Source organism: Condylura cristata, unplaced genomic scaffold (assembly GCF_000260355.1).
Source record: "Condylura cristata isolate star-nosed mole 26May11 unplaced genomic scaffold, ConCri1.0 scaffold00006, whole genome shotgun sequence".
NCBI classification, from domain to species: domain Eukaryota; kingdom Metazoa; phylum Chordata; class Mammalia; order Eulipotyphla; family Talpidae; genus Condylura; species Condylura cristata.
In genome coordinates this window covers 54869650-54895364 of record NW_004567107.1, presented here as the reverse complement: position 1 = coordinate 54895364, position 25715 = coordinate 54869650, and the positions used below count along the sequence as shown (strand labels likewise).

Here is a 25715-nt window from a genome sequence, read left to right as displayed (position 1 = left end):
GATATCCACCCTGCCCTTTGATCACTTTCCATTTTTCCTTGCCTTGAGGGCCTGACATTCTTTGCCAGGCCAGGTTTTAATTTCTAAGGGAAACCAATGCCAACTTAAATCAACTAAAAAAAAGGCTGGCTTTCTTTTTTTTTTTCCCCAGAAACAATAGATGTTTGCTGGTAAATGAAGGGCCAGACACTTCTCTGAAATGTACCTTGAACTCACCATGAGTAACAGAGATTTCCCCATTTTCCAAGTAAAACAATTTATGTCATGAGAGAGAAAAATACAACAAAGGGGAATAACTGTTTCCCCATGCCAGGATTTTCCTCTTCTCACCTGAGTTATGGCTTTAATGACTTCATTAAGTCTGCCTTGAAAATGAGATGACTGGATGGCGTCTGACTTTAGCTGGAAGACAAAGAAGCAACAGTCACCTCAACATGCCTCCCCAAAGTAAATGATGATATTCCCAATGTGTGAACCATCCTCTTACGTTACGGAATAATTTGTCATTGTGCCTTATATTTTAAAGACAAAGGCTGTGAGCTTCTGGAAGTCAGATTCCCTGCTTCATTTATCACTGATTTCCTAGCCTGAGTTTAGGGTGGAAAGTATTAGGAATTCAACAAACCCTTTCACTATATGAAATCTTTAGGATTACTCATAATCTTACATACATGTATGTCCACTGTGGAAACTGCTTTAAAGCAAAATAATAATGATAATAATAACAATAATTACCAAGGCAGGTAATTGGTGGGAAGTACATAAGTTAACTAAGTTTAATGACTATCAACCAGAAGAAGTAAGGAATAAACCTCTATAGAAAGAATTCTTGGTGCAGCAGACCTTTCCTGCCTCATCCACTGCTTCCCACAGCAGTGTATTTCAGTTGATCTGCCTGTTCAGCTCCCCACTCTGTCTCTGGTGAATCCTCTCACCCCTCACTCTGGTTGTACCCCAGTTCTCGTATGCATAAATAAAAAAATATTTAAAAAAAAAAGAAGAATTCTCAGCCAAGAGTGCCATATAATAAGGCACTAAAAAGTCCACTATAACCATTATCATGAGCATATATTCTTCTGTCCTTAGTAAACTGACATATTTGAGGGTGGGGATTTTCTGACAGTGCTAAGGGATATATTTTGATTTCTTCCCTTCTTTTATTTTTACCTGCATTGTATTTCCTTCAGACCCTACCAAGGCCACCATGCCATGAAGCGCCGCCAAACAAAGCATTGTGGGAGTGCTCTGAAAGAAAAGCACCAGCATATATTAGGAGGGAAACAATCCTTGCATTTGAATTCTCTAAACTTATATCATACAAAAATAACTGGCCAGGGGCCCTCTCTGGTGGTGTGCAGCACTATGAAGCTGTCCAAAACCACTGCAGCACATGTTCGATGGATCCCCATGGCTGTGACCCACATGGTGTGGCAGACCACTCTTATCTCCCTTGCTGCTCCCCTCAGCAGTGTATTTCAGTTAATCTGTCTGTTCTGCTCTCCACTCTGTCTCTGGTGAATTCTCATATACTCCATACCTCTGGCCTGTACCCTATAAATAAAAATAAATCTTAAAAAAAAGTAATGGGGCCCTCCCTGGTGGTGCAGCAGGTTAGAGCACAGCACTAAGAAGCAAAAGCCACTTAAGCATGAGTTCAATCCCCACCTGCCCCAGCGGTAACCCATATGGTACGGCAGAGCTCTCCTGACCTGCCCATTGCTCCCCTTAGCAGTATACTTCATTATTCAGTCTGCTCTGCTCCCCACTTTGTCTCTGGTGAACCCTCTCACTGCCCCTGCATCTCTGGCCTGTACCCCAATTCTGTATGCATAAGTAAATAAATCTTAAAAAAAAAAAAAAAGGACCAAAATGGTACTAAATTTGTAGGGTCAATATAACCTGTATTACTGACCTCAAAATGGAAGCAGATTTAAATAAAGTTAACAGGTTCAAGTTGTTAGATCACTTTTCAAAACCACAATATTGTTTTAAAATTAAAACACTCACAAAGCAGCCAGTTTTTAAAAAACTATGATGGCTGACGGGATGTATCATTTATAAGGGATTAAAATAAAAGTACGTGGCTCTTTTATTTGAACTTGCCTGATGTTTTATTGTTAAGCTATATATCTTAGCAACACCTATAAATGGCCCAATAAAGTAGCTCCTTTTCCTTTATAAAAACATAAAAACCTCTACCTCAGTGAGTACAATTCTGATCCAGGCAGGGAGCAACTTGTTGCCCAAGTCTTCAGCTTTTCCATGTCCACACACAGACAAACCATGCACTATGTTTCCTAAGGCCAGGGCAAAACCTGAAGTCTGTTATAAATAAACAAAAAGAAAGGTCAGAAGAAAGAACAACCACAGCTCAGATGGACCACGTCTCCACACAGCCACACACATGCCCCTCAGGCTCCCTCTCATATCAACATGTTCATGCGCCAATGGAGAATAGGGGATTTGCAGATATTTTTGAATTTATACTTTGATTTGCAACAGAAACTTTTGTCTGGGCCCTCCCTGGTGGTGCAACAGGTTAAAGAGCAGCACTAGCAAGCTACCTGCAGTCACCTCAGCATGAGTTCAATTCCCTGCTAGAGGGGTGACCCACATGGCCCAGTAGACCTTGTCTGTCTCGTCCACTGCTCCCCTCAGCAGTATACTTTGTCAGTCTGTCTGTTCTGCTCTCCACTCTGTCTCTGGTGCACCATTGGTCTGTACCCCAGTTCTAAATGCATAAATAAATAAACCTTAAAAAAAAAAAAAAAACTCTTGTTTAATTGTAAAGATTACAGCTTCAGGGCTCTCCCTGGTGGTGTAATGAGTTAAAGCACCACATTAGGAAGTTCTCCAAAGCCACTGCATCAGGAGTTCGATCCCTGTCCAGGGAGGTGACCCACATGGCGTGACAGACCTCTCCTGACCTGCTGACTGCTCCCCTCTGCAGTGTACTTCAGTACATCTGCCTGTTCTGCTCCCCACTCTGTTTCTGGTGAATCCTCTCAAACACTACACCTCTAGCCTGTACCCCAGTTCTGTAAGCATAAATAAATAAATCTTTAAAAAAAAAAAAGAATTCAGCTTCAGCGAGTAGCCTATTATAGGAAAATAATGTTTCATTGCTGAACAACTCGGTTCAAGTGATCCAAATTCTTAGAGGGGGTTAGGGTGAAAATAACAAGCCCAGTCAACTCTCAAAAGGAGGCAAATATCGCATATGGAGCATAATACATTCTGGAGTTGCAAAACCTAGTTCTGAATGTGACTAAACAGGCACAGAATCATAAAACAGTAATAACACAAGTTCATAACCAGAGTCTCTGTCTGACTATAACCGATCATGTCCAATAGTAAGATTTTGGAAAATATAAAAAGGTTTGAAATGGGGAAATTCTATAACACATGTAATTAGAGGGAGCTTAAATTTTTTTTTATGCTGGTAAATTGCACATTTCATAAAATTTATCATAGTAACCATTTTCCAGAGTACAATTCATAGTTATTGAATAGGTTTACATTGTTGAAGAATCATCACTACTATCCAAGTCCAGAACTCTTTTTATCTTACAAAGCTGAAACTCCATACACTTGCTAAACAATTACTCCTTCCTCCTCCCTCAGTGCTGGCCCCACCATCCAACTTTCTGGCTCTATACTTTGGCTACTCAAAGTACTTCCTCTCAGTAGAATCACACAGTGCTTATCTTTCTGTGATTGGCCTATTTCACTCAGCACAATGTCCTTGAAATTCACCTATGTTCTCATATATGTCAGAAATTCCTTCATTTTTAAGGATGAATAATATTTTAAAGAGTAGATTTTAAGGGTATTTCATTTAATTTATAGGCCCTTAAACTGTCAGTATACTGTCATATTCAGGAGTGAGCAGAGAAGCTCTGTCTCTAAGCTGCTAAAATCTGATCTTGTCAGAGACTTGTACATATTCCTGTCTTTACAAAATTGTTGTCTTTAATTTTGCATAATTCTTATATTCTCTAGTCACATATTTTAAGATTTTATGGTACAGAACATTAGCTAGAGAGAGAGAAAAGCCTTTGTACACTATCAGGTAGAGAAAACGAAATGCCTATGAAAGAAGATAGGGGATAAGGAGAGAAAAAAGCTATCTGTGACTGATGCCTATAGCTGTGAGAAAAGAAAATAGAAGTTCCTCAGTTCTGGGCTTGAAAAATAGCCCATTATAGTCTAATTCAGAGTAAGTCAAAATTAGGACTTAGCAGTGGCATGAGACCCACAGAGAGAAATAATCAGGGCATGCATTCCAACCTGCTGGTTGTTCTCTACTAACAGTTGAAGCTTGTTCATAATATCTTCAGCCTCTGCAGACTCAATAATTCCAGCACTGAAGGCAGAGGTACACACGCAGCTAAGGGTATAGGAAAGGACCTGAGAAGAAAAGACAGCAGAAAAAAGTTTCTTCATGAGGCAAAATAAAACACTTGTTGAGTTGGTACAAATATGTTACCAGACATCTCAGGTTTAGGATTGGATTCATATGCACCTATCACAGACCAGGTGATTGTTTTCCTGCCTAATATATTTCATAAGTGTCCCTAGATGAGTACTGTTATCCCTGTTTGGTAGATAAAGACGTGGAGAACGGATTGCCCATAGCCGGCAAGTGACAGAGGTGGGATTCAAGTGCAGGTCTTTGGAGTCTAACCCAAAACGTTTCTTTACCACCTTGTGCCAGAAAACAGCATCGACTGACAACAACAACGGATGGCACTAATTGTCATGTGCTCTCATTCCAGGCCAAACAGAAAAGGAATCAAAGAACTAGAACATGGCCATGTTAAGATTCCCCAGCAGACATGATATAATGGAAAGGGAATATGGGTTTTAGAATCAGATACATTGCGTAAATTAGAGATAATATTATTTACTTCACAACATTGGCCTAAGCATGTAATAGGTAAACGGCATGAGAATTTATTTAATAGGCAAATGAATAAATGCACAAAATGTAAATAAAAAGCATGTTGGGTGTCGAGACATAACATCTAGAGCTATGTCCCAAATTGACCATTTTCTGGCTAAATGTCATGGGGCAAGTCAATCAAATTATTTGACCCTCAAATTTTTGCAAACCAAGGTTAATTATCACCTCTGTTACCTGCTATTTTCATGCTGAAGCCCTCTATTATAAAGATGCTCTTAAGACAAAGTGTACATTTTTTAACTCCCAATGCTAGCGGTTAAAACACACCAAAAAAAGAGAAGCAATTTCGAAGTTGTAAACTGGAGGATAAAATACCAGAGGGGAGAAGAACAAAACTGCTTGCTCAAGGCCTTATAAACCAAAACATCAAGCAGACAGAGGTATCAATTATAAAAGCCTTGCTTTCATTTATTAATCAAATTGCTCTTCGGTTGCAAAATTTTCTCCCTGGGCTTAAAAAAAATCATGCTTGGCACTGCTTTAAAAATGGAAATGTAGTGCATGTCTTAGAACAAAACTTCAACCCTTTGTGCCCCAAAGAAATTCACCAATTCAACAAGTCCTATTGCTGAAAGCAGAGGAGCGGAGCAGGGAAACACAGCAGCCATTATGTTCTCATCAATAGCTCGTGGGCAGGCCAGGATAAAATAGAATCTGCTCTAATGAGAGCAAGAATCTGGCCAGGCCAAGAGGTCGGCCGTCTCTTCCCAAAGAGGAGCACAGGCAGCACAGCTTCACCTGGGCCCAGCAGACACGGCCTCAGCTGCCCCTCAGCACGGGGCACACAGGACACGCTCTCGCCCAGGAGTGGCAACCTGCATACTTTTGCGCCATGACAGAAAATTCTTTTCATTAAGTGTGGTAAAGGGAATTTCCTCCATAATTTTTCATGCTAGCTGATGTTAAAAAATAAAATGCCTTTCTGTCTGTAGTTTCTTAAGCTTATTGCTGGCCATTTTTTTTTTTTAACTTACATTTGGCTTGAGCGTAATTCTACAAATCGCCATTCAACCTTCTTCCCGAAATTGCCACTCTTCTCAGAAAGTGCGTTCCAGTGCTGCTGACTTAAGTTTTCGTATTCACTAAGGGCTCTTATCTTCTCTGCCATATTTAAGTCTAAGTTGATTTAAATAGCTGCCGAATTAGAAAAACCTTATGATCTAATATTGGTTATTTGCCACTCAGCTTTTCTCCTTATCTCAGTTGAAATTGAGGAAGCATTTAATTTCAGGGTTACCAAAATATGAGTAGAAAATAGCAGTCAAAGGGAAAGAAAGGACAGCAAAGGGCATGTCTCCTACCTCCTGGAAGGTTCTGCTCTGGCTCCCACTGTCATCAAGGTAAGTAGAGAGCTTCCGAAGTGAGGCGGCCACATGAACTCTCGACTCCATTTGGCTGCTCTGGCTCATGAGGGACAGAACCAGCCCGACTCCCAGGATACAGCCCGTGCTGGGACACCAAAGAAGATGAGGTGTTAGAATCACAGGAACTCCTTGTCACCACTCTTCACTTCTCCTGGGAGTTAACAGTGCTGTGGACCTATTGCCTGACATGGGCCTCTACCCCTGCACCCCAACTCCCTCCAACCACAGAGGTAGACTTACCTCCCCTCCACCCCCAAGAAAATCTTTGTATCAAAACAGATGTCTTTACTCATGTGTACACACTGGAGGAAAAAAAAAACAAAAAACACCAGGAACAAATTTGACTTAACTCTATGGGGAGAGGAAGTGCATAAGTAATGCCAAGCCAGTTTTGTCTCTACACCCAGAAATGCCTTATTCTTTTTTTGCCAAATGGCACCCTCTACCTTCCCCCCGACCCACATCCACTGCACTGTGATTAACTGCAGAAGGACAGAAAAGACTAGGATATGAGCTGAGGCCATCGGACTGTTAACAAGGTGGGTCTAAATGCAAAACGTGATTATGAGTTCCCATGAGGGCTTTATGTTTCCCAGTTAACTTCCACAGATGCAATTTCTTTCTTAAAGATACTTGGTATCGCTGAACAAGGACATTCATCCTCTTCTTCCCGCTGAGCCCTCGGTGTACCAATGGGTCAGAAGAGAAAATGGACAAATGACAGGCTTGTCAAAAGCCTCCCCTATTTGACAATTCAATTGGAATCTCGGGCTTTGTACTCTAGGTTCCTGAATGAATAGAGATCCATTTAAAGGAAAGATTTATTTTTCTAGGAGTCTTCTAGCTAGTATGATAAGATAACGTCACGCAGGGTAAATTTTTACTTTTTTAAAAAAATGTTTTTGCCAGCATTGCTGTTTTGCAAATTGAGGAAATGCTGAGTTTTTCAGAATTCATCCTCACTGCAGTTTGGCATGCCTCTCATCATGATATCTGCTGCTTAAGATGACATTCCAGAGCATTCCTCCAATAACATATTTCAAAGCTCGTATGTCATTTTGCTCTTAAATAGCACTATCTCCTTCGCTGGCACCAAGAACTTCAAATCACTTCAGGAACATGCTGGTTACTTCCCCCAACAGCTCTGCACAAATGGAGCATCCACATCCGACAGTGACACCCCAAAGGATGGAGAAGCGACAGGGTTTGCTCAGGTTCCTGCAGTTTCCAGCAGAGCTCGGCCAGGAGACAGGTTTTTAATTCCCAGCTCTGTTCCACTGCCAAAGCCATGGCCCCAACGGAATGGCTATCAGTGGACAATGTATCTAAGAGTGTTTTTCTAGTTTCTATTGCATAATAGTCTGGCATTAGAAAATCCTTTGTAAAGAAGCTACTGCAGTAATGATCCATCATTAGTCAGGCAGAACTGCTGTTACAGCTCACATGAACTAAACAACAAGCTCAAGCAGCATAATGCATTTCCAGCCGGTTAAATCAGCATCTAACATCTGAGCACTGCATGCTTTTGGGACAAATCACATTTCGGAAAGGCTGCTCTTTATTAGCATGGATTGAAAACTTTGTTTTTGTTTAAAATACACAGGGAGACTGTTTTTTGCTCTCTTCCTATGTTGGTGCATAGAAAAATTTGATAGCATTAAACATAGACAAAATTGGATTGATGCATTGAAAAATTTGACTTTTACTCTCTCTGACCATTTACCTGTCATTATTATTTCCCAGTCACTGCCGCAGGGACACCTCCCCCTGGACCATCAGCGAGCCTCTCTCATAGCACTGTGGACTCATTTATCTCAGGCAATTTTAATTTTCGTCTCTGATAGGAATTACTGGGAGTTTGTTTGATTTCTGTATGCCTCCCTCATTAACCTATATGTTTTACTCTGCTTTTTCTATATCACAGAATATGTGGCACCTAGGACATAGCCTGATGAATATAACAATTTTATATTTACTAGCACTGAATGCTGAAGCACTGGCCAAATGCAGAGTTATCAAGAGAGTCTAAGTAGAGAGAAGATCTACAATTCAATCAATGATTGATTCTTTTTAGTTGGAAGCAAAATTTATGAGTGGTAAAATTAAAACTGACTATATCATCTAAGAATCCATTAAGAAACTTGATTTTTATTTTCTGCCAGACTAATATGAGAAAGAGGATGTTGGGTTCATGTGGAAAAGGTTACCCCTCAAAGCTCACTTAAGTAATAGGGATTATCATTTACGAGTAAACAGGAAGGTAACTAAGTCTAGCTTTTTAGGCTGTTTTGGGCACACACAAGTCTCTGTCTTCTGGGTTAGCTCCTTCTTTACCATCCCCAAGCATATGGACACAATGGCTTAGAAAAAGATTCTGGTTTCTAGTAAACACATACCTAAAAATTATCAGCATAATTATTTTTTGGCAAGTTCATCAGTGATATTGATTCTCTTGGTAAAATGATAGTTGTGGGCCCTCCCTGGTGGCGCAGCAGGTAAACGCAGCACTAAGAAGCTAAAGTCACCTCAGTATGAGTTCCATTCCCAGGCCCTGAGGTGACCTACATGGCGCAGCAGACCTCTCCTGACCCGCCTGCTACTCCCCTCAGCAGTGAACTTTGTCAATCTGCCTTTTCTGTTCCCCACTCTGTCTCTGATGAAGTCTCTCGCCGCCCCTGCACCTCTGGCCTGTACCTCAGTTCTGTATGCACAAATAAATAAATCTTAAAAAAAAAAAAAGATAGTTGCTACAATGGGAGCTGTAGTTCCTATGGCAGTGAATGACTACACAATAACATGAACAGATAATTCTAATTCTACTTACATACATGTGCCAATATAAACGTTAGTCTATGCTACCCTTGAATCTATTTTCTTCTACTTTGTTTCATGTTAGCTAGCATGTACCAAAAAGATAACTCTAAAACTATATTCTGATAGTTCCTTCTGATTTCCAAATCTTTTATATTTTCTTGTGTTTATTTTTGCCCTCCATCATAAGAGTCCTCCAGGTGTTCAGTTCAGCAATTCTACACATTTACCTCATTGTTTCCCTTTGCTATGTCTGCCAACTCTACACCAAAAGTAGGTTGGGCAAAGGAGGCTCTCACATCTTACTGCCCATCAAAAACAGAAAGGAATAAATAGTGGTATCTCAGAAAGATGTGCCTCAGAGATGAAATAAAATATATTATGATATTAAGTATGAAATTAAGGCATTGAAATTGCTAATATAAATCTTCTATAAGAATACTAACATATGACAAAGAATTTGAAATTTAAAATTATGCCTTTTTCTATCACAACTTACTTGACTCTCTTATCCATGTATATTAAAATGTCACTGGTAAAAAGAAATTCTTAGACTAAAGCTATGCAATTCTAATATGGTGTTGCTATGTCAACTGAGAGATAATGATATATTTTTCTAAAATTAACCAGAGATGAATCTTCAATTCCCCAGTTTATCGTAGGTTGTTCTGCAGATTAAGTACGAGGCCATCTAATAATTAGTTCTAATAACTGTTAACATTTGGATAGCACTTTGCCCTTTAGAAAGTGCTATACAAACATTATCGTATTTGTAAAAGCTCAATAGTAATTAACCAATGCTCAGGTCATTGATGGATAGCATGGCTAGTTAGAACTGCGAGGCTTGCAATGGCACATCTAGCACCACTAGATGGCAGCAAAATGTAAGTGAAAGGACCACAAACACCCAGCAGCCCAGGTACTTGCTTTTCCCAGCAGGGCTACATCCTTTAAATCAGGGAAGCGTGGTGAATTTGCTGTGGGTGAATTCTATCACTTGAGGTAGCACACTCCCATATCTATTAACTACCTCCTGCTAACGCTTCCACTATTTCACTTGAGGGAGGACTGCCCTAGACTCCTACAATCTCATTAGACAAGGGAATACTTTATGCCACGAACCAGGCTTTCAGGCCAAGTCCTACTTAAGACCTCTGAGAGTGGGGAGTATGTTGATCTTTTATAGAAAGATATCTACAATATACATCATATTGCCAAGTGTCAAACTGTTTTCTTTCTATTGAAATGTGTTCAAACTACCCTATTAGAGAGAAAGAAAAATGCCTTTGAAGACAACCTAAACTCCTCTCCTCGCTCTGCCACTTACTGTGTGGCCTTGAAGCATCTCCGATTTGAGACTCAAAGTGATGATGATTCCTGCTTTTGCATCAATATTTAGGATACGGAGAAACGGAGACTGCCTAGTGCCACATGTGGCTGTTTACCATTATCAGTTGAACCTGAACTCTTGAGAGAGATCTTCACAGTCACTGACACCCACAAAGCAGTAGAAAGGACAAAATACTAAGTTCACTAACTGTAACTGTAAGAATAAGTGCAGGCATTTAGAGAGGAAAGAGGGAAATTCTTGAAGGACCTGAGCTTTTGACTGGGCTCTGAAAGTCAAAAAAAGCTCTTACTAAAGGGATGGGGCATTTTCTTCTCTTTCTCTCATTTTTAAAAGGTTTATTTTTATTTATTTATATATACAAGAACAGGGAGGGGAAGAGTAAGCCAGAGGCTTGGGGGGTGGGGGAGGAGAGAATTCACCAGAGACAGCGTGGGGAGCAGAACAGATGGATCTAGTGAAATACACTGCAGAGAGGAGGAGCAGTTGAGACAGTGGAAGTCTGCTGCACCGTATGAGTTAGCTCCCTGCCCGGGGATCGAACTCCGGCTGCAATAGCTGGTGACAGCTTGATAATACTGAGACTTGAACTCGTGTGCCACCAGGGAGGCCCATGGACAGTTTCACTTTCTTCTGAGGGATTAGTCCTCCTGTCCAGCTCCACCCAATCACTCCCAAATGTAGCAGTTGCCTCATTAAAGGAAGCAAGAATCAAGTAAGAAGGAAAGAGCAAAGATGTAAGAATTTTACTTAAAAAAAAAATTCAAAAATTAAATAGGCTTAAACATACAAAGTTGTAAATGCATTAAATAGCCATACTGTGGGTAATTCAGTTATACGTCCAATGAGCCTCTTTACATCCAAACAACTATCCTGCAAACTCATGGAAATAATACATTGAAGTCATTCCTGAATATTGCAACTGAATGAGCTTATAGCATCTTAATAGCAACATTTCCCCCAACTTTATAATCCCCTGAGTTACAACTATGATGAATACCTTTGGAAAGAAGGAAGGAGGAAAAAAATGATGGGGTAGGGAGAGAGGAAAGAGAAGGAAGACAGGAAAGAGTGAGGAAAAGAGGGCAAGTGGAAGTGTATCTCACTCGTGGAATCTACAAAGTGACAACACCAAGACAAGATTTAGGTGTAAAAGTTCAACTCATCATCATCGGACTCAGTAACAGTTAGATGGCCTTATCCCTTCTATAACCAATTTTATGTTCAAGTGACTGAAATCATGCCACCAAACTTCCTTTCCCCATATTCAAAAGGATACCCTTAAGATGTTACTTCATCCCTAAAGCATCTGATGATCTGGGGTAGTGTCAATGGCTCCGATCCAACTCAGCCTGCCTCTGAAAGAGGATCCCATGACTACCGCCTACTAAGTGAAGATCTGATTTTACTAATTCATGATGAAATACCTGATACATGCAGGTACTTTGGCCACTTATGCTTTGGTAGTCTGAACCTAACAGTCTAGATGGCATGCACGTGGCTTCAGATCACAGGTTCCTAGAAGCCAGGAATGTAAACACTGATTTAATTCATATTTAGTCTCCAATAGCAAAGAGTAAATAAATTGGGCTTAGTGCTTATAACTTGTTGAGTTTCCCAGTAACAGCAGATACGAGGATTCCAACCTGAAGTGAAAACACATGTAGAAGTCCTATAAAAAGTAGAGCACGGGTCCTCAACAATGTTGATCTTTTAAGAAATGTAACAAAACCACTGATTCTGCCATCCAACTCCCACAGAATAAAGGAAACATTAACTGCCTCATGTAGTAAGTTTAACAAATGTTATTTAAGCTATTCTTCTGTTATTCCTTTTCCTTTTGTTATCTTTCATGACTGGAATGGGGAGCTAAATGAAATTTTACCATATTTTGTTTAAGACACAAAATCTTTTAAAAAGCATGCAGTCTCTGGTTGGGGGAGGAGGGGTTAGGGAGAAGAGGATGTACTAATACCCAGGAGGTTGACACCCTGGAATAAACTGTTTTACTTCCATTTGGAGTCTGCAGCCCTTGGATTTCATAGAAATCTAAATCCTGGGTGAAAGGTTCTTAGTGCAATCAAATTCACAGAATAGCTTCAACAGATCTTCACAAAGATGTACACTAGTCCCCAGGTAAATGCTTCTAGGGTAAATGTAAGACAGAACTAAGGTATTAATTGCTTGTTAGCAGCCACAAAATGACAATTATTGCTTTGCATCAAAGCAAATTATCTACTGCTGAAACATGGTACAAGAAAATTTTAATTACAGACTTTTGATGACTAAAAACTGTTTGCAAAGGAATTCAGCATCAGGTCCTACATATATGTCACCAGAAAATGTAAAATTATGGCAGAGAATGAAGCCAATCTTTAAGAATTTGATAGAGAGGAAGTGAAACAACATACTTGTATTCAAGACTAGTGTCGAAGCAGCAATTTTCTAAGGCATCCAAAGACTTCATTAGAAGAAGGTTCATCTGCTGGCCAGATATATCACTGGATAAAGACCAAGAGGGAAAAATGAATACTTAAAATCATTCAATTGCCCAAAATATTTTTTAACAATATTGTACTCACAATATTTTATGGAAAATATCAGCATTTCTTAAAAAAAAATAAAGGCAGTAATTAATGATCTACTTATTTTGTAATTAGAGAAACTGAGTCAGAATTTACTCAATCACTGGGTTTCTGACTGCTATAATCCACTTGCAAACCAATAATCTGTAAAATGGCTATTATTGCATTTTTCAGTCCAATCAATTTTGAATTGCTAAAAAATAAGTACCAGGCACACAGCCAAAGTTTTTTTAAAGAATGTGAAATGTATTTAAATAATCCATTAAGCTGATGCCATCAATAATCATTCCACCTCTCTTCCTTGCAAAGATTCCTGATTTCATGTCTTAATTGTAGAGATTCTAAGTACCACTCCTTAACTTGCATTTGTATGTTAAAGGGTCCAGTATCTTTCTGCCTTCGTGCAGTAATTGATGTGGTTTTTGTAACCGTCTTGGAAAGAACTATGGTTTGCATAGTAAAATATTATTTAGAAGGTAGTTCTAATGCTGTTTTTCAAGCCGAAGCAAGAAAGGCTTCTGAAGTGTCAAATCTTCTCCTGCTGCCTCAGACCTTGTGGAGAAAGTCTAGGAAAGCCAAGCAGCAGGGAGCCCTCAAAACAATGTAGTCCCAAAGCAAAATGAGAGTTGTTTTGCCTGAGGTGAAGGATTATATTTTCAAACACATTCTCTCTCTCTCTCTCTCTCTCTCATCTCACACTCACACACACACACACACACTCAGTTTTAATAGCTTTAATTAAATGAGTCCTCTTATAGTTGTCCTCTTGAGTAAAATATACTTAAATATTCTAAACAAATGCTAAAGAGATCCTACTGGTATCCTCTGGGACTTATGAAAAAAAAAAAAAACCAAGAAGTTTTGGGATAATATTCTTTTCTGAATAAATTTTAGACTAGAACTTAAACTCAGGTGACTTTTTCATCAGCCTTAGCAACACATTGATTGATCATCATAATTTCTTTCCACAGGTAATTTTTTATGCTTAAGATCAACATATTTTCCTGATGTTCCCCTAAGAGGCTTCTCAGGGCTACTTATTTGATAGCATTAGACTTTCCAGAACCGGCAACCCTTAAAACAATTACCTTCATTTTAGAAAAAGAGCAACATTCTCAAAAAATGCCAGTATCCGGTAACACTGCCATTATCTAATAGAATATTTATTAGTACTAAAGGCAACTATGTCAGATTTCTGTGCATCAGAAAATTAGGAAGGTGGAACCAAGAATAATTACACCAGTAGCTGCAATACTTAATACACAGGCCAAATGGATGTGGTTATCAAGCACAGGACAAAGCTATGTGCAGTTATTCTTCAGGTCCTCCAGCCTCGGGAAGAGCTCCCTCTCCCCTGGAGTTAACGCAGGTGCAAAGTCAGGTCCCACATAGATGGGGTGGAAGGCAATCTCAGAGCCAGGGAAGAATGTTTCAGGTGAATCCCCAGTTTTTTGCCAGGTAACAATATTAAATCAACCACAAATACAACTTTGTCAAGCCCTAAAACCAGCAGCACCTCATCCTTACCTAATGAACAAGAAGCCACGAGAGAATGAAATGAGGTGCCTGGAATTAACTCAATTGCCAGAGTTCATGTTTTAGTTGTAAAACATTTTGCTTGAAAGGATACTAATACTGAAGAAAGTGTGAACACAGATGGTGACAAGATTCCCATTTGTAGCATAGTAACAAAGGGGGAAAACCCACTTTCAAGTATTAAGTCTTTAGAAATACTTTGGGTTCTGTCATATACACATGCTACATAAGAGGCCACTCACACCCAAAGAACAGCTTTTTGTTCAGGTGCAGAACCAGGCCCACCTTTACTAATGCTGGTGAGCAGAACAAAATGAATATTCTGCAAATTTTCATTTTATGATCACAAACACTAAGTTAGCTGACTGATATTTTCAAGACTTCAAAGTGATCACCTGAAATATATTATTTCCCTAGATCAATACCAGCTCTCATAAAAATTTCACTTACTGGTGTTTGTGCAAACTATGCAAATTCCAAATACCAACTTAACTAATGGCTTCAAACTGAAATCTAAGTATAGCATAATTTCATCCATTTTACCTATATCAACACCTTTGGATAGACACTTAATGACTACTAAGCAGGGAAGTTTACAGATATCAAACAGCACAATGGCTTTCTCTCCCTGCTACCTTATTTCCAATGCAGGAAAATGGGACTCAATTCCAATACAGTTGGATCTATCTATGCATGATACTTAAATATATTCATGCTGTTCCACACTACCATCAATCTGGATATATAAAACTCTAAGATTTGTTATAAAATAAAGAATAAATACACCGAACAACAAAACTAAAGTAGATTCATGCAAAAGAAAACTTTTCCATTTAGTGGAATTTTCCACCTGGGTCTTTGATATTCCATTAGCTCCATTCAAGGGTAAAGCTAGCAGCCTAAAAATGAGCAATCAAACTGAATAAAGCACACAGTATAATGTGCACAGATTAAGACTCTTTAAGGATTATAAAAATGTAGCCAGGGCACAGGATAAAAGAAATATTTAAAACTGGGTACATGCAGTTCTCAGGTGATTCAGTGATTCCCAGCACCTTCAGGCACAGGGGTACCCCAACCCCTTCGTCCTATTTGACAGTGAGATCAATAAAAGATCAGCAACTACTTTCACCCTTACAACCCAGGGGGAAAAAAAAATGCTTACATTTATAGCACCATGAGATTAGCCTTTTCTTCATTTCTATCACATAGATGTATCTAGAGCTTTCATCTGGGCATGGAATGATTTTTAAGTAATCCATCCCTTTAATAAAAGCATCCTTAAAATACATTAACATCTATGTGATGGTACTTTAGAAAGACAAATTCTCTTGTTAAGAGAACAAAGGATCAACTTGTCCATCTCAAAAGTTTAGCTACCACATATTGCTCAGATTGTGGGGTGTGTGTGTGTGTGTGTGTGTGTGTGTGTGTGTGTGTGTGTGTGTGTGTGTGTGAGGTCCTTCTCCTTACTCACAAAGAGGACAAAGCAAGAAAATGTAAATATACTGTACCTGAGTTTCTCCTCACACAAGCGAGAGAGAAACATCCCCAAAGCAAGGCCCATGTGGATTTGCACGGCGTGAGACTCGTCAGCACTTGGTTTCCCAGGTAACCTGGCAGTGAGCATGGTCAGGATTTCCTCTACCTTCTCTTTGCAAGAGATAATGAACACTGGCACAAGCAGAGGCAAAGCCGTGGCGGCAGCGGAACGGGCAATGGCACTAGCTGTGTTTTCACCAGAATAGGATTTCTAGAACATGCCAAAGGAAGAAAACAGGGGCAAGTTGGCCTTTTGTTTAAAACATGAAGGAAACATACCTATCACAAAGTGCTGGGCAACAATACAAGTGTCCCTTAGATCCACCCTTGCCAAACAAAACAGTAATTAAAAAAATCTATTTCTGTTTGTCAATAGGTTATGATGTTCATGTTTACTGAAACAATTTGTCACTAAACAGTTAGTTAACAAATAATATCTTTTTACATTTGAAAAACAAATAACTGGCTCCTTTTTAAGGGTGTGAATTCCCTCACTGAAAAGCCCAAGACACTTTCAGCGCAGTGTCTTGAAAGCCCACATACACATATAATGGAAAAGCCTAGTGACATGATCTAGGTTTGGAGAAACCACCAAACCACATTATAAATGTCTAGAAGGCCAGGAGTTTTCAGGAAGAAAGGAAAAATGGTGGGGTAGTATTGCAGGAGTAAGAGGAAGTTTAGCACAGGGATCTATTGGCAGATCTCCCAAAATTTTTGGTGGGAACGATTCCCAGTAGATGGATTATTTCCTACAGGGGGTTAATTCCTTTTAATTAAAAAGGAAGTTGAAATCCTAAAGCCTCTGGTTTCACAGCAAAAACCAACTATTCAAAATGAAATGGGGAGCTCTATATGCTCCTTCCTATATGTAATTGTGGGAAAAGAAACGAGTAACAGCTCTAATAAAATGACAGGGCAGCTGAATGTGTACGGCTCAAATAAGAATCCCATATTAGAGAGCTCCACCAGACATTATACACATTTATATATATATGTCTCAGGTGGGGAAGAAAGTCTATCATTCCTCACTACTTTCCATTTGGAATTTTCAGATGCACCATAAAACTGTGTTGTCTCATAGACAAAGCATTAAAAAATGTCTTTAATTCTATATCCACTTGCTATATAGGCTTTAGAACTTTAAAGATAAAAATCAAACACATGCTAAAGCATTCTAGATGTTAATATTAAGCACTAACAAGAAGTACTGTTGTAATGACAATTTTACTCAAAATGACCCAGCTCATATGACCCATTTCCGAAATGACTGGAAATAAAGGAAGTAACCTGAAGCAGAGTTTTCTGAAAACCTGTAATGATGCAAACATCACAAAGGCAAAAGGCAACTCTAAGTTTGCTAGTAAGGAAACTATTTTTATTGGTTTGCAAGAACTAAGAGGCATTATTAAAAATCTCCTACAATATCCTTTTCTGGTGAATATCTGAACCAGATAGCTACTGCAAAGATCTCCATGTAAATGAAACAAGTTTTCTCATCCACATGCAAGGAATAAGAACATTGACAGAAAATCTACCTTGTGATTTGATTCCATGTTATCAACTAAGTCATTTTTATTCTCAAGTATAGTTAAATATCTAGATCCAGCCCCTAAGCCCAGGAGAATACATACCAGATCTTTCCAAGGGCAGGAGGAAAAGGACACACAAAATGTTTACAGAAGACCTACGGCAGTGGAGTTTCAGGCTAAATTCGTGATCTTAGCAACAGTTCAGAACCTGTGTTATATTTTTTTTTTTTCAAATCAACTATAATCCTCTGCCACTCAGCTGATTGTCCCATGATCACTGTAATTCCCTAAGCAATGGATAGTGATAAGGTAGAACCAAAACAATTCCATGCAAGTACAGAAAGTAAGGCTTCATTACAGTAAATATAGGAAAATGAAACCCACACAAAAAAAGTGTTTTCAACTTGTTTCAGATCTTCAGAGAAAGCCAATGACTTAGTAACAAGTACTTTTTCATGATCAACAATATTACATTGTACATGTGGAGTATTTCGAAATTTTTTTCATAAATTATGTCTTTGGATCCTCACAATCTTACACTGGCACAGCAATAAGTTTTACTTTTGTTTTATGGTTAAAGAAAATAACATGATGAGTTAAATCAGTGTCATAAAACTAACATGGGTGAAGCGATAAGCATAATGGATGATGCCCTGTAGTCCCTTCATCTTATGAATAAGAAAACAAACGTCCAATGAGATCAAGTGAATTGCCCATGATTAGTTACTCTGAAATCTATGACCAGATAAGTGGGTTCCTTAATTTATAATCAATGCTTACTTTATTATAATTTTTGTTATTCATAACTCTGATTGCAAGTTAGAATAACCTAGAAAGATTTCATAACTGAGCAAGGACCTACACAACACTATGTCTTTTTTTTTTTTTTAAAGATTCATTTATTTATGCATACAGAACTGGGGTATAGGCCAGAGGCTCAAGGATGGTGAGAGGATTCACCAAAAAATGGGGAACAGAACAGGAAGATCGACAAAGTACACTGCTGAGGAGAGCAGTGGGCGGGTTGACAGAGGTCTGCCCCGCCATGTGGATCATCTCTGGGGCAGGCGGGGGTCGAACTCATGTTGAAGTTGCTTTAGCTATTCAGTGCTGTGCTTTAACCCGCTGTGCCACCAGGGAGGGCCCACTATGTCTTTTTTTAACCTATGTACATTAAAGGTTCCCCAGGCAATTCTAATATACACCTAAAGCTGTGAATCCTTTATACTAGATCATGGATTTCATGCAAACAATTCAGATGAGTTTTCTGATTTTTTTAATTTTTCAGACTTACATAATAAAACCAGGAGAAAAGTTGTCCTCTGGGTTGATAATGGCTATCCACAATAACCAAGAGAGTATCAAACACCATAGAAACCCACTCTTTCATTGAAAGGAAATTAGGTTGAACCTGTAGATGGAGAAAAACATGAAATGGTAATTTTGAAAAGGAAGAAACAAAATTTCTAGACCTAAGGTAGAAGCTCTTCCTAAGCCTTAAGAGTGAAGTATTATCTAAAAGTAAACTCACCTGCCAGGATTGCATGAATTAGACAAGTATTTGACAAGTACACATCCTACCTGTGCTCCAACACAAATAAGGATTTACCATTTAAATGAGAGTAAACAGAAGTGAAAGGATGGGGTTGAGACAGAAAACAATGAGTCTTTGGAGGGAAATGTGCAGAGAAAACAACTCGAGAAGTCTCATCTCTATGACCCGTGATTTCACAAAGGAGGCAATAAAGCAGCCTAAAAAATTCTCGTCAACATATCTAGCCTTTTTACTTCCTGTCACTATATATTATTCATTCAGGAATTATCACAACATCTGCCTAGCTAATTAGTATGAAAACAGATGATCAATAGAGTTTGGGAAATAAAGGAAGAAAGAGAATGCCAAGAAATACCAAAACAATAACAAAACTCAACTCACTAAAAGAAACCTGGGTTTTAAAAATAATGACCTTGGATGTCAAAAGCATCCCTTTGCTCACCTGGTGACACAGGTGGCACAAATGATAAAGGTTGATAAAGGTCCATGCTGTATTAAGTATGTCGAATTACTTCCCGGAATCAAACAAGATTACCTTCTTAACATCATTAGTTGTTGATCATATGCATATCTAAGAGATGTTTGCACACTTCAATTTTACTCAAATGGGGCAGTCTGGAGTTAGTACTGAGTAAGAGTGAAAGACAAGGTCATCAAGAATAAAAGGGTAGTGTGGCTTTTCAGTGCTTTGTCTGCTATGTGTCACAGGGTAGAACACAAGGTGGGGGAATAAAGAAGAGTCTGCATCAGACTCCGAGACAGACTCCAGTTATGACTGGGGCAGATTAGCTATATAACTGGAAGTTTGTCATCAATAATAGCAAAATGAAGGGATTTTAAGTGAGGGTTGGTTTCTTTGCTTACAACCAAAATACTCCATGACAAAAAAGAGAGTCCACACTCAGCAGAGACAGAGACATAGACAGGATGAATAAACATTGTTCAGTTTTTGTAGTAAGGTATAATGGAGTATATGCTGATGTTGAAGAAACATGTCACTATTATTGACAGCTTAGTGTTTACTCAGCATTGTGCTTTACACTAATTCATTAAAACTTCCAATGATCCTATCGGGGAAGTATTATTATCTCCATTTTACAGATGGGAAAAAGAATCTAAGAAAGGAAGTTACCAACAATAGGCCTTAGATCCAGTAACTGCATGTATTGGGATTTAAATATAAGACTGTTCTACTACAATACCTATGATTTTTAACCACTCTGTTCTATTGTCTCTAGTTAATGATAACTACCAGATAATGGGCTTAAAGGGAGAAAAAAAAATCATGCCTGTTTATTTTGACAGTTATGAATTATCTGAAAAAGTACATTGGAAATGAACATTGGCCAGCTCGCCACATGTTTAATTAAGAAATAAATGCCTTGCAAAAATGAATAGGCACTTTGTCATTGACATCTACAATTAAAATGCAAAGTACTTTTTTTCAGTCAGTAAACACTGCTTATTTATCATTTTTTGACAGCATTGTTCACTTTTAGTAAGCTTAGTTAACCTCCTAAGATTGGTTACCACTGATGCAATCATAAAAAAAGACAACCCCTGTTGCATAAAATTGGTACCTTCAAATGGAAATGACCGCTTAACTGTGGTGGAGAAAGCACAACAGAAAAGCAGGAAAGTCTGGACTGAAAGACTAAGCCTCACAGTGTAAAGACCCGTCAAATAGCATAACTTGCTGCCATAACCACAGACTCCAATCCCATCGATTCAGGACCAAACCACCTACGAGCCTGACTTCAAGAGACTTCTCACTTTCCAGATGTTCCACAACCAAAGCCCAGCTGATTCAGATCACCCTTACTCACCTCTGGGGCACCCTCGGAATCTGAGGAGAGGCCAGTTTCGTGTTTGGATACGACAACAGCCAGGCTGCTTAAGGCTAATAGCGCGTTGCCTTTGACCACTGGGCTGTCCCTGGGTAAAGAGAAAAAAAAATTCCAGGAGAGGATTTTGGAGCATTAGCTGGGAGACAAGAGCCACTTTTATAGAGAGCAGGTGAGGCCAAAATGCACTTCCATTCCTTCAGGAGCTGCATAAGCACAGGTTTGTTTGTTCCCTGATGCCATTGGGAGAACAAATTCTTTCTTTTTTCCTACACTAGTGTTGACTTGCTTTTTTTGTAACTTAAGAGTCTAAGCTCATATATTTAACCTAAATGTTTTACTTCATTAATTCATTTTACATGTCCTCAGCTAGTTCCTTCTGTGTCATCTTTGGTCAATTTAAATTTATTGATTTGTTCTGAAAATACCATTAAAGTCAGTGATGTAAATGTAAGCCCAGCAGAAGAACTATCTTCTGGCTTTCCCAAAGCACTGCTGAATGGAACCAGTTTCTAGTAACCTGCTCAGACACACTTTGCTTGCAACTTCACAGGCTGCCTGTTTTCCTCCGCCATTACTGCCTTTCCCTTCTTTCTCCTAAAGCCAGCAGCCTTGGTCAGTTTGTAATAAAATGTAGAGACTGGGCCCTCCCTGGTAGCACAACGGGTTAAAGTGCAGCACAATGAAGCTGTGAATCTGTCCACAGCCACTGCAGCACCAGTTCAATTTCTGGCCAGGGAGGTGACCCACATGGCCCAGCAGACCTCTCCTGTCCTGCCTGCTGCTTCCCTATATTTCAATGGATCTACCTGCTCTGTACCCCACTCTGTCTTTGGTGAATCCTCTCACACCCTGAACCTCTGGCCTATACCACAGTTCTTCTATGCAAAAATAAATAAATCTTTAAAAAATATAGAGACCCGTAGAGAAGACCCAGGAAAAGGGTCTGTCTTGACAACTTGGATTGAGTTACACCATCCAAATGATACTTTTCAAACATTAGCAATAGAATCTTAAATTTGACTTCAAACTTTTGCACCAAGAAAATAGAAACTTTTAAATAGTCACCATTTGAAAATGTGCATTCAGTACCACCCAATAATTGCAAGGTGATTTTATAGAATGAAATCTTAAGTGGGATGCTGATGAGATGCTCTTGATTTGCCAACTCACCATGGCAGAACTTGGACCAGAATGCACCTATATCATCCAATTAGTTTTGGTTACTCTGGTGGCTATGAGTTCTAATAAATACAGAGAATATCTGTCAAAGCCTGGACATCAGACATGAATGTGCATTCAGAGTGTGCATCTAAGAATCACCTTCTGCTCAGTGCAGTGTAGACATGGTACAGTTACATGACCTGAAGGCTTCCAGGCCTGCTCCCAATACAGGCATGATACCTCCAGTTCCAGGCAGAGCCACCACTGACCATGTGAGGTGGTGGGTATTCAAAGGCTAGTATACACGTGTACTTGTGTCTTTTTGCTTTTATTTGGTAGGAATGGGACTCAGGAGTTGGCATCAAGCTTTTCCATTTATCTCTTCACTTATTCCTCCTTCCTTCTCTCTCAGTGGTTAAGCCCAGTGAAGACTTGGCACTGGCTCATTTTATTCCCCTCTCCTGAATTCACTCTTCTGTGAGCCTACTATACATTGATGAGACAACATTTATATGAGAGGTGGGTAAGATAGGGAGAGTTTTGCAGTGAGGATTACCAAGCACTCTTACAGCTGATAATAAAACATCAGACATCAAGGTAAAGGCCTGAGCATTCCCAGAAGCCTGAGCTATAACATCACTGAAAAACGACAAAATAAGATCTTTTATTTTTAATATTATCTCTTTCCTTTAGCTGAGACTATTCTGAATCCTGTCCTGCTACAAATGATCATGAGTTCTTGGAATCAGTAACAAATTCTTTTAAATTCTTAGTGACCTGTGAATTGATTCCCAGCTTTTTAAAAAGATTGTTCTGTAGAAAACTGTTAATGATCATTTAAAAATAGGTTAGCAAATCTTTTCAAATAAGGACATTAGACAAGATGACATAAAAATGTACCCCCTTTGACTCTGAAATTGTGAAAGAGCTTAACCTCCGTTTTAGAACAGTGCCAAACATGATTTTGCGTTTCAAAAGTTTCACTGGTCTGGATGTTCCTGAGCTTGTACTGTTCTTGAAAAATAGTCACTGGGACTTAGACCTGTGATTGCAGGCTCAAGGCACATTTGGGCATTAATCTTCCAGCAGAGAAAACTAGTCTGTGGGTCACACAGCACATGCCTAAGCCAAGCTATACATCTCAGACAGGTACCAGGACTAGCCCTTGCTCAGTTCTGCATTCTCTAGATGCTGGTGCAATGGTTCATAGGGAGAAGGAACAACAACACATAGTTAGGGAAACAAATTCAAAGCCAAGTTGGCCAGATGAGAACCTACAACTGGCTCAGTAAAAAAGCAAGCAAGCAAGCAAACAAACAAAAAACCCCACCACCTTGTTGATCAAGTAACTATCCCCTACCAGGCAAGCAATGTGACTAATCTGCATAATAACATATCAGCAGCAGTACAGTATTTATCTAGGCAACACCACTGACATTTTAATTAATTGTCTTTTGAAACAAACTGATGCCATTAACCTAATTAAGAAGTGCAAGGACGGATGAGCTACAAGGATGCTTTCTAAGGGACAAAGTATTATGTTACATATCAGTAAAGTGAGCCAATACTTTGGGGATTTTTATTCTGAGGTTCAAATCCATTTAATTAATAACAGTGAAAATAAACTTACATCAATCATCAGGTTTTATCTGCAGTCTGATTCTGCCATAACCCTGATGCTTTAAAAATGCTTTCAAATGAGCCAATCAGCCTAATCCTGTGACTGGTGTCTTACTTCTTACACTGAACTCATAGGACAGAACAAAGTAAAAGCTGCAGTGGCCCAAACACTCTGTGGTGGGTGCCCATGGTCCAAGGCACAGAGGCTAAGTGAGCAGGAGATGGTGTTGGGGTACTCACAGGTTGGGAGAAGTCAGTGGGAAGAAAGAAGGAGAAGGCAGCAGTGACTCTCCTTCCCCCAGCTCTATCAATAATCTCCCTAGTCTCTGGACCTTAAATATCTTCCACTCCCTTGCTTTCCTGCCTAGTACTGTCAGGATTGTTTTAATAAGATAAGGTCTATAAAATACTCTGAAACTTTTGACGAAAAGGTAACATCATGGGAACATGAATTAATTTTACACCATACCACTGAGCATCTGAACACTCTTTTTATATATTAGCCTTGAAGTTATGATTTGCAAATCTGAAGATTAACATCTCAATGAAGTAAACTTCTAGAACAGAAAATGTAAAAGGTACTAGAGAGGCAAATTTAGTTTATTTTAATAGAAAGCTGCTAGCTTCCTCAGCATTCAAGCTTCTTGCTGCAAATGTCAGAGCCCTGGTTTTATAACAGGATGTAAGTAAACTGCATAATAGAGCAAACTATGAAAGGTAAAGGTCAAAGGCAGCTCCTCTGGCCCAGCACCCTCCCCTGTCCAGTATGCAGCTGAGTGCTCTCCCACTGAGTCTGCAATTCAGCCAAACTAGAAAAGCAGACACAAATGAGTCCCTCTCACAGCCTCTCTGTACTTTAGTTTTCATTTTGTTAACAGATATGTCAATGGATATTTCCCAGTGCCTCCCACCGAACTGAGTGCAAGGGAGGATTCCCACTTCTACTTCCTTTTATCCAGAAGACATGTGGCTGAGAAGTGATCATGTTCTGAGATCAGACTTCACAGCTTAAGTGCCTGTTTGAGAAATTACTGGTGAAAAGTTAACTGTAAGGGAGATCATGTTTTTTTGTCTTGTAAGGTTTTTGTATGCTAGTTTTGAGTTTTGTTTAAGGCAAAAGCTACTGAGCTACAGAAGGCTCTGGGACATAATAGGGGACTTCCATTAAATGCTTCTAGAAAAGCATTTATGATATGAATTTCTAATAATCATGAAATCCTCTAGGTCAAAGGTATATCTCTGCTATTGGGTGGCTCAGAAGAAAGGGAGTCAAACAGAAAGGCAGGAGTAAAAGGTGCTGATGGAAGGGTAAGTGTGTCTGACTGACATTAACTTACTGCCAGGAACAATTAGTCAGCTTGTTAACAAAGGAACCTGAAGAGATGGCATGTTCATTTGGGTACAGCTTTCTTAGTGAGAGCTGACAAAGATAAATAAAGTCTCAAGATCCTAGTGTTCAAGCTATTTTTGTTAAACTGTAAGGATATGACTGATACTGCCTTTGTATTGAGTTGTTACTTTCATTTCTACTATTTAAAAATTCAATTTTTAGATCCCTTTGATCCAATAATACAAAGAGACTGAAAACGAAGTACTATTATGGTTGATTTGCCGGTCCACAGTTGAGGTTCATAATTATTTGTAGAATTCACCTAATTCACATTAGCATGGATTCTCACTATGCCCCCACTCCCCAGCCCCCAATTTGAGTAGGGGATTTAAAAGACAAATCTTTGAGGTAACAGAGCACTCTTTCTGGTGTACACCCATGGCATAATGTCAGTGATTACTGGTGTCAAAGCTATGCGTGTATAATGTTTCCTCATCACAAAAAGATACACAGAAAGA

General features: G+C 39.2%; 1 protein-coding gene across 1 annotated transcript in view; it reads right to left on the bottom strand.

The window, feature by feature from the left end:
- The window catches only part of FOCAD (focadhesin), a 240939-nt gene that overhangs the window by 32936 nt on the left and 182288 nt on the right, over window positions 1-25715 (bottom strand). The window contains exons 25-33 of the mRNA XM_004677690.2: window positions 21066-21174; window positions 18979-19095; window positions 16125-16363; window positions 12901-12990; window positions 6268-6415; window positions 4291-4410; window positions 2200-2322; window positions 1168-1245; window positions 331-402 (exon numbers count right to left, since the gene is read on the bottom strand). Of these exons, the coding sequence (XP_004677747.1) occupies window positions 331-402; window positions 1168-1245; window positions 2200-2322; window positions 4291-4410; window positions 6268-6415; window positions 12901-12990; window positions 16125-16363; window positions 18979-19095; window positions 21066-21174 (1096 nt within the window). The remainder of the gene's footprint in view (window positions 1-330; window positions 403-1167; window positions 1246-2199; window positions 2323-4290; window positions 4411-6267; window positions 6416-12900; window positions 12991-16124; window positions 16364-18978; window positions 19096-21065; window positions 21175-25715) is intronic.